This window comes from Mytilus edulis, chromosome 10 (assembly GCF_963676685.1).
Source record: "Mytilus edulis chromosome 10, xbMytEdul2.2, whole genome shotgun sequence".
NCBI lineage: Eukaryota > Metazoa > Mollusca > Bivalvia > Mytilida > Mytilidae > Mytilus > Mytilus edulis.
Window position 1 is genome coordinate 11,636,954 of NC_092353.1, and position 10,596 is coordinate 11,647,549.

At 32.7% G+C, this 10,596-nt stretch overlaps 1 protein-coding gene across 1 annotated transcript; it reads left to right on the forward strand.

Moving 5' to 3' along the window:
* Window positions 1-1,488: 1,488 nt before the first annotated feature.
* Window positions 1,489-9,335, forward strand: LOC139493402 (toll-like receptor 4). Its single transcript, XM_071281780.1, has 2 exons — window positions 1,489-1,636; window positions 5,279-9,335. The coding sequence occupies exons 1-2, from the start codon at window positions 1,585-1,587 to the stop codon at window positions 7,666-7,668; spliced, it is 2,442 nt and encodes an 813-aa protein (XP_071137881.1). The 5' UTR covers window positions 1,489-1,584; the 3' UTR covers window positions 7,669-9,335.
* Window positions 9,336-10,596: the final 1,261 nt, after the last annotated feature.

Sequence of the window (10,596 nt, forward strand, 5' to 3'; positions counted from 1 at the left end):
AGCGATTGAAGACCTAGCAATATACTGTTGTTTGTAAAGACACTTTTGCCGTTAAGGTAACCAATATAGAAATGGAAGACCAAGCAATGTACTGTTGTTGGTAAAGACACTTTTGCCGATTAGGTATCCAATATATAGATGGAAGACCAAGTAATATACTGTTGTTTGTAAAGACACTTTTGCCGTTTAGGTATCCAATATAGAGATGGAAGACCAAGCAATATACTGTTGTTTGTAAATACACTTTGCAGTTCAGGTATCCAATACAGAGATTGAAGATCTAGTTGAAATTCTAACGAAACAAAGAGCATGATATTTATCAAGGGGTTTTACCGTTCTTTAAATCAAACAAAATGAAAATAAAATCCACTTCATGTTGAAGGTTTCGATTATAATCCAGTCATACGATACAACTTCGTATGAATTCGGAAGATTAAATAAGAGAAAAAACTCATTGTAATGTAAAATCAATTAAATGCAAGTGGGAAAAACATTATATATACAAGGAAGGACACAATTAAACTCCTTAAATTTCGCAATTGAACTTTTTGATATTGTTCATGTCGGAGTGTAAAGAAAAATCACGAAGCCACTGAACTAAAAAAAGGAAAAGTCAAATCGGTGGGTCCCTAATCAAATGACAATGAGTCAAAAGCACAAACACATCAAACGAATGGAAATTAACTGTCTTATTCCTGACTTGCATTTTTTATTTAATGAATTTTCGCATGTAGAAATAGTTGATTTAACCTGGTTTTATGGCTAGGTTAACTGACATTTGCATGTTACAGCCGACTTTAAGACTTGTTTTTTTTTTCTAATTGTTGAAGGTTGTACGAATGCCTATAATTATTGACATCCACATTATTTGAACTTTGATGGATAGTTGTTTCTTTGAAAATCATACAAAATGTACTTTGATCAACGCTTTAACACCCACATGCAATTACAAAAAGCACAAATTAATTTTTATGTGAGTATAAAGTAATTATTGTATGGCCAAACTGATTGGACAGACTAAACTGGTAAATGCCTCATCTTTTCCTTTAGATATATAACAAATGATAAAAACTGCTCACAGTTACTTTATTTGATCTTTGGCTGACAGTTGTTTCATTGGCAATAGTACTATATCTCCGGTCTATTTCGTATATATCATTTGTTTAGCAGATTTTTTTTTTAATTTTTGGGAGGGAGGGAAATGTGTTTCACCATCTTAGGTTTCATAAGCAGAATACAAATAAGCAATGTATAAACAGATTTGTTTGTCTTTTAAAAAGAAAGAGTTTGATATAAGGAAACGGACGAATTATTATGCTATAACTTTTAAAAATTTAACATGTACAATGAAATAACAAAAAAAAACATTATTGAACGTAATACTTTCAAAGACGGTGAACAATACATGCATCGTGTCCTTTTGAATTTAAAAGAAAATCAAGGTAAACACTGTCTAATTATATTAGAATAGTACTATACACAGGGAAGTTGATAGGTATTGGACATACATTGGTCTGCATACAAAACACTGATACTAGTATCTGCTCACTTAAATTTTCTCTCAATCATTTAGATTAAAGAATCATGAACATTATTAAGATTATACTTCTTTGGATTGTAACAGCCTTAAAAGAAGGTAAGTTAATTCATTTATTTTAATTGTTACTATATTTCCAGTGGATATTCAGTAGATCATTGATGACTGTTTAAGGTTAAGACCATGTACATTTCAACTGATATATGCGATGTCTTCAATAGTTTACAAAACACTTACACTTACACTTTTATCGTCATGTTTGGTGATCAAATTAACACAATTTGTCTGTGATTGTTGATTATGCAATGTTTGGTGATTGTCTTTGCATTTTGTACGTTTAAATATATTTGTATTTTTTAAGCGGTTTTTATATGTGACTTACAAACAGGAGCTAGCAGTTTTTGTTTTACGATATATACTAGTATAGATTGAAAATTTACAAATGTGTTATGTTCTACATTGGTCCATATCATAAGTTTTAAAATTGAGAATGGAAATGGGAAATGTGCCAAAGAGACAACAACCCGACCATAGAAAAAAACAACAGCAGAAGGTCACCAACAGGTCTTCAATGTAGCGATTTACAAATGTGTTATGTTATACATTGGTCCATATCATAAGTTTTAAAATTGAGAATGGAAATGGGGAATGTGCCAAAGAGACAACAACCCGACCATAGAAAAAAACAACAGCAGAAGGTCACCAACAGGTCTTCAATGTAGCGAGAATTTGAATTCTTAAAGGGGCACTAGCTATTAGATATGTAAAAGAAAAATTAAGAATGATTTTTTTGTTTCAAGCATTAATAGAAGACTTCAGACATGATCTTCTTTGGAAGAAAGATAAGAAGTTAGCAATATCCTCTTACTCTACATTCCGCTATATAGATGAGGTTCTTTCACTAAATAATTCAAAACTTGGTGACTATGTTGAACGCATCTATCCCATCGAACTAAAGATAAAGGAAACTACAAATACAGTTAAGTCGGCCTCATATCTTAACTTACAACTAGATATTTACAATGAGAGTCTGTTGAAAACACATCTTTACGACAAAAGAGATGATTTCAGCTTTCATATTGTGAACTTTCCATTTCTAATTAGCAACATTCCAGCAGCACCTGCAAACGGGACATGGTAGATTGTGGTTTGTCATAATGTCGTCTAATCTTTTAATTACCAAACGTGACTTATTCCCGATTGTCGCTGTTTTGCTGAGTGTGAATTCGCATTACTATAAGACGTGTTACGGTACTTGTCAATCCCAAATTCATGTATTTAGTTTAAATGTTTAATGTTATATTTGTAATTCTCATCGGATTTTGTCAAATGTGTTGACGTCTTTTCTAATATATTTATGTGTTATCGAAAGAAAAAATAATCACCGCCTTCATTTATTAGATTTAATTTTTGTCAACGTAATCTGTACGAAAATTAACGTTTCAAGTTGGATTCATAACAAACTGGACATATATATACTATAGTTAATTGCTATTAATAAGTATTGTAATATGCATTGTGTTTAAATGCAATATCAGTATTTAGTTCTATTATAATCTTTAATCAATCCTAATTCTATGTTACTTTTGAGATATAGTTTGTCATATGTGACGTCATTTTTCTGCTGTTTCAGATATTTCATAAATTCAAATGTGACGTATTTTTTGTGCCTTTTCGCCATCGTATGTGACGTCCTTTTTATGATTTACTGCGTTGAGGCCTGGACTGAGTCGGGTGTGTCTATTCTGTGTTGGTCTTTGCATTATGTATTCGTGTTTGATTTCTGTAATGAGTTAATACTTCAGTTTCATTATGTATATCTGTTATATTCATTTGATAAAATTTACTGTTTGCAATAGTATTAATTGTTCTAAATAATAAGGATGTTCTTATCCCAAGCATAAAAACATAGCCGTATTTGACACAACCTTTTTCAACTTTTGATCTTCAGTGCTGTACAACTTTGTACTTTTTTTCACTTTCGATCTTTTATATCTGGGCGTCACTGGTGAGTCTCATGTGGACGAGGTGCGTTTTTTGCGTATTGAATTTTAATCCTGATGTTTTTTGTTATCCATTAATCATGTGTTTCTTTGTTTAATACGTTCTCCTATTTATTTGTATTGTAGTCCTGTAATATTATGTTGTCATTTCAATGTTATATTTAACATAGCCATTAAAGTGCGAGGTTTGGCATGCCACAAAACCAGGTTCAACCCACCATTTTTCCTTTTAAAATGTCCTGTACCAAGTCAGGAATATGGCCATTGTTATATTATTGTTCGTTTCTGTGTGTGTTACATTTTAACGTTGCGTCGTTTGTTTTCTCTTATTTTTGAGTGTAATTTCACATTGCGATAAGACGTGTCATCGTACTTGTCTATCCCAAATTCATGTATTTGGTTTTGATGTTATATTTGTTATTCTCGTGGGATTTTGTCTGATGCTTAGTCCGTTTCTGTGTGTGTTACATTTTAGTGTTGTGTCGTGGTTTTTTTTATATTTAATGCGTTTCCCTCGGTTTTAGTTAGTTACCCCGATTTTGTTTTTTGTCCATGGATTTATGAGTTTTGAACAGCGATATACTACTGTTGCCTTTAACTATATATATCTCCGAATTGATACAATATTCCCGTGCTTGCATTTCTTATCATGATTTTCTTGATAGAGGGTTGCTGCTCAAAGGAAGCTATTAAACTAAGAGTTCCAAATGGGGAAGTTGAAATCAACCCTTCGTAAATTTTACGGACGCCATCACGAGTTGGTTGACCGTTATCGAATAACCGTTACACAAATTATATCGGATATTTCCTAACGTCGTTACTACAGCCCCCTTCCCTTTCATGAATGTTATCTACCGAATTAGACTATTTACTATTTGTTATCACATAAGCCACAAGATGGGTGCCACATATGGAGCAGGATCTGCTTATCCTTCCGGAGCACCTGAGATCACCCCTAGTTTTTGGTGGGGTTGGTGTTGCTTATTCTTTAATTTTTATATGTTGTGTCATGTGTACTATTGTTTGTCTGTTTGTCTTTTTTTTTAAATTTTAAGCCATGGCGTTGTCAGTTTATTTGAGATTGATGCGTTTGACTGTCCTTTTGGTATCTTTCGTCCCTCTGTTATACCAGTATGATTCAATTTATTCAAATTAAGTAAAACATTCAGAATGATTTATTTACTTGTGACTGAATAATTCGACCTCATTGAATCCGTATTCATGTCAGCTAACATATAATCCTTAACTAGAGATGGTTATTTTAATCATTGGTCATGCTAGGTTTTTTATAGGGAAGGATGTTAACATTGAAATGGGAAACAAAGGGAAGTCATTTCATTGACTGAGTCGATCCACAAAAAATCATTCTTATACAGGTAATAACGATAATTACGACATATTTGTAAGCCAAGGCCGTCTAAATTAAATTACACACAAAGCGAAGCTACGTATTTGCGAGCCTATACCCTTCAAATTGTTTATTTCAAGGATTTTATAACTTGAATAAATATTTTACCGGATTATGAATCAAATACGAGATTTTGAATCAAATCAATGAGCAAGTATTTGACAGGTAGTGCCGCGTTAACCAATACGAAAAGAGTTGTTACACAATTTAATGTTCTTTTTGGTTTATCTGAAGGATTTTGATGAACTGTAATTATAATAAGGTTTGTAAAGATCTTTTATTTGTCTAGTATTTACATCAAAAATTATATCAATACTTATATTTTTGCAGCTAAAGGTAATAGCAATGAAACGAAATGCAACGTTCAAAACACCATTGTTGATTGTTGCAATTTAGCTTTCACCACAATACCCAGGCACCTACCAGTAATTGCGACTAATCTGGACTTAAGTAGAAACAGCATCAAAATAGTCAAAGGCTTTACCTTTCAGTTTTTGCGATACCTCACCGACCTTAATTTGGAAAGAAATGGTATACAGTTAATCGAGATAAATGCTTTTCATGGGTTACATCGTCTTCGGAGTCTACATCTCAGATCCAATTTTATAAAATTATTTCCCGACGACATGTTCGACAGACTGAATGGTTTGCAAGAGTTGTCAATTGACGGCAATAAACTACAATACTTACAAGATAATAAAATAACAAAAATATTAAACATGTTAAAAATCATGTCATTGAGGAAATTTTCGTTTGACATATATCCAAGTTTCAAATTTCCCAGTGAATGGGGTACGTTAGGTAAGTTGACAGATTTGGGGATTAACGCTAGGTCAGCAAAAGTCCAATTCAACAAGGCAATGTTCGCTCATGTTAACGTGATGTCAATAATGTCTCTGTCCATAGATATTGTGCCGTTCATATCGGAAGATTTTTTCGAACATTTTCCTAAATTAGATTCATTAAAACTTTCGATAGGTAGTGATTTACCTAAAAATCCAATAGACCAAGTATTCAAATCTTTTGGAGTTTTCCATGGAAGAAACATGACAAATATTGAAATAATGATCAGCAGATTTGATAATGGGTTTAATTTAAATCATCGGAGAATGAAGTATTTATGGTCAATTTGTTTGAAACGACTAACTTTGAGTGACTTATATATTAGACACATATCTATATATGCGCTGCAAGTATTTTCTGTTCGAAGTACATGTCTTGAGTACCTGGAAATTTCCGATAATTCTATCATGGACGAAGGAGGTACTTTCATTACACTTATTCAGAACTTTAAAAATTTGAAAGTTTTTAAATACATAAGTAATTGGCGTCGTTCGCGAGGTAAACGCTCGCCACCATCAAGATTTTTTAGATATAAATTCATGTTGCCAAAAACTCTTAAAGAGCTGTATATAGAAGACAACATTGCGACCGATATGACCAATGTTGAAATTATAAACGGTCATAATCTTCGTGTGTTAAGCTTGAGGGACAATGTCATCTGGTCATGTAAAGGTGGCTTTACAGGAACTATACATGTAGAGTATTTTGATATGTCTGGATGGACATGCAAAAAGCTTTCATTTAAATTATTATATGGTTTTCCAAATTTGAAAGCGTTGAAAGCAATTGGGTCACGTCTAGGCCCTGGATTTGTCAACACTGCTGGAGCTGGGTCGTTTTTAAGTAAGAATCTGAGATTGCAAGATATTAATCTTTCGTCTAATATGATAAACAGTATACCAGATGGACTATTTGTGCGGCGGTTTCAGCAGTTATTATCAGTTAACATGTCGTATAACAACCTCACAATATTTCCTAAATTTCATGCAAGCATCAAAACATTAAAAATAATTGATTTGACATTTAACAGTATAACACATCTCAAAAACAAAGACATTAAACAAATTGAAAAGCTCGGAGAAGTTGACATATTCCTGAAAGGAAATCCCTTTCAATGTTCCTGTAAGACATTACAGTTTTTAAAGTTTTTAGGTCAATCCAAACGAGTACCGGATTTCTTAGATCTGACATGTGTAACTGAAAAGGCTTCTAGAAGGTTTATGTCTGAAGTTATTTCCAACCTTAAGACATTTGAGATTTCCTGCAAAATGAAATTCTGGTTGCCGTTTGCCGTGTCTATAACTTCCGTTATCGTACTTGCCATAACAATAACCGCCGTATTCTTTCGATATAAATATGTTGTTGAGTACTTTGTTTTGCGATTTAAAATGAAAATGAGAAATTACAAAGAATTGAGGCAGCAGTATGCGTATGATGCTTTTATATCATACAGTCATGCAGATTCAGAATGGGTTAAAGATTTCTATGATATGGTAAATAGTATGGGCCTCGAACTATGTCTGGACGCCAAGGACTTTATTGCTGGTAACAGTATAGCAGAAAATGTGATCAATGCAATCGATTCCAGCAGAAAGGTTATATTTATTATAACTCGTAATTTTCTAAAGAGTACTTGGGGTTCGTATGAAATGGAAATGACCCGTATGCATGCTTTTCAGAAGGGAAGAGAAGACATGGTGATTGTTGTTGTAAAGGATGAGATAAAGATAACAGATATGCCGGAAATATTAAAGAGAATGTGGTCTAAAATTACATGTATCCAATGGCCAAACGATGACAACCTGCCATACAATACGGAGGAAGTATTTTATGAAAAGATTAAAATGTCTCTGAAAAAGAAGGAAGAAAGTACTTAGATATTTAGATATACTGTTTTCTAGAAATTCAGTTGTATAGAGCGTTTTTCGTCATTTCCTAACAATACTTGCGAAACATTTCTTTGGTGAGTAGCAAATTCTGTTTATAAAGATGTGATAAAAACAATAATACAAGAGAGAGCGGAAAGTGGACAAACGCAGGCTTAAACTTGTTTATAGATGTAGTTGTATTCAAAATTCTACTTTGAAGTGTATCACACGGTTTAGATGTTGTCTTACAGTTTACTTGTATGCTCTTTAGCGTCTTCCAATGTTGTATTTATATTAATTGTGCTATAAATCGTGTCTGTTTTTTGCACGGTCAAAATTTTATCATAATTGTTCTCGTGATTGATATTGCAGAAACATGTGTTTTAATATTTGTTTGATTGTCGTTTGTCATTTGTGTATATTAGTATCAGAGATGTATCAAAGCTAACTGAACATATATAGGTAAATATGGATTGATAATTGTCTCATTGACAATCATACCAGATCTTCTTATATCTAAATAAGTACAGCATAATGTGAGGGCAAACTAATATTCGCGTATGCTATGCTTAATTGATAAGTGGTTCTAAAAGAGGCACGAAAGATACCAAAGTGACAGTCAAACTCATCTAAAACATACTGACAACGCCATGGCTAAAAATGAAAAAGACAAACAAACAACAGCACACACGACACAACATAGAAAACTAAAGAATAAACAACACGAACCCCACCAAAAAAACTAGGGGTGATCTCAGGTGCTCCGGAAGGGTATGCAGATCCTGCTCCTCATGCGGCACCCGTCGTGTTGCTTATGTGATAACAAATCCGGTAAATAGTCTAATTTGGTAGGTCACATTCAGGAAAGGGAAGGGGATTGTAGTTACGACGTAAGGAACATATCCGATATCATTTGTGATACGGTTATTCCATAACGGTCCTAAGTATGTCATTGGCAGTTCTTGTTTTATATTCCCGTAATAAATGGAAATGGTATATAAATGTGCATATTATTATGATTACTTGTTACCTTATGCTTTTGTTAGAGCAACTCATTCGTTATTAAAAAAATGTTCAGTTTAAGATTGCTTGTAGGATTCTACCATTGTAGACGCTAGAAACTGGAGAACAATGTTCACAATTTTTGAAAATGTAATGTTGTATAAAATTGTTTGTTATCCATTATATGTTGATTAAATATTATGACAGTTTCTAAGTTTCAATGCATAAAAGTAATTTTTATGTGTGTCTAAGTATGTTATTAACACTAATACATGTAAACACATGATCTGGCTATTCAACTTATATATATACATTTGTTAAAATATTGCCCACAAAATAAAGAATGGCTGGTAAGACTTCTGAAATATATGTGTGTAGATGGGATTTAGTTTAACTAGATTTATACATTGCAACAACATTACTTACTGTTTGATGTTAGGTTCAAAAGGCATTATAAATGTTTTTGGGGTGTTTACGGATGGGGTTTTATGGAACTATTTTAAGTTTGGCATTTAAATGTATTAGTATCGAAGATGCTTACAGTAACGTTGAATCGATGTTCATCACATCAGTTTCTATGTTCCGGACCATATGAGTATTTGGACAATTTAGTTTTTTTTTATCAAATATGTATTCGACACGTTTCGATTATACAATAAAAACAATGATGGTCACACGAACTTGTCTTTTGATTGAGTTAAGCAGTTTCAATTGATATTTTACAGGATGTCTCCCTATGTTTTGAGGTTACACTATTGTGTCAGGTAAGGTTGAAAAATGGTTTCTATTTAAACGTTGTAACCATTTCATTTGTTTGTACCTGTCTTAAGTCAGAAACCTGATGCTCAGTGGTAGTCAGAAATGTCTGTACCAAGGCAGGATTATGACAGTTGTTTTGTATGCGTGTGTCTGCTTTTTCCTTTGATATGTCAATTTGATAAAGGAATTTTGGATTGGAATTTCCTTTTTTGGTATTTTTCGTTTTAAATCATGAATTGGTGTGATAAAAATTAAAACATGTAATATTGATGTTTACTTCGCCTCTCGGTTTTTATACACCCCTGCTCTTTTAAATGTTGACCTTCAACGATCTTGATGAAGAAAAACCCTGATTGACTATCAATGCTGATGAATACAACTTATAAAGCGATATTTTTGTACTTTTAATCAAGGAAATTGAAGTAAAATAAATCAAGTTCATTTTAAAGGCTCATATTACAATTGAGTCATACGATATTATTTAAATGTAAGAGTATCAATGCGGAAGTTTGAAATGGAGAAACCCCGTTAAAAAGTATACCGATAAATTGCAAGTGTTGTATACATTTTAGACACAAGGAAGAACACAACTAGACTCAACAATAAAACCAGGTATCCCTTTTAATAGTATTAACAGTATTTTATAAAAACATGACATACTATACGTTACATGTTTTCTATGTGTGTTTGTGTTTACTTATGAAGCAGTTCATATCGTTAATGTGTTTCTTTTCGTTTTGCTTTGTGAACTGAATTTGTTTCAGTTTAATCGATTTATGACTTTTGAAAAGCGCATACTACTGCTGCCTTTATTAATGATAAACTTAAGAGTTACCCAATGCTAATTTTCCACTTCTATATATCATATTACTTATGATGGTAATCACTTCTGATCTATGACATATGTGTCCAAAAGTTGCTATCCTCCATGAGCTGTTAAGTAACATGTTGGAACATAAATTGTGAGAAAAGTCACTGTGAACCTCTTTTCATTATTCAGTTTCCGAAAATTGATATCAGTTAACTATTTGTCATAGTTCCGTATGATTTGTTTTCTCACAGAACCTGTCATGTGAATGCATGCATGCTGTGACGGTTCATATTTCTCATACAAGCCCGACATTCTGACAGGTTCGTCATTCCTAGGAACTATGAATACATTACAGGGTAGTCTAT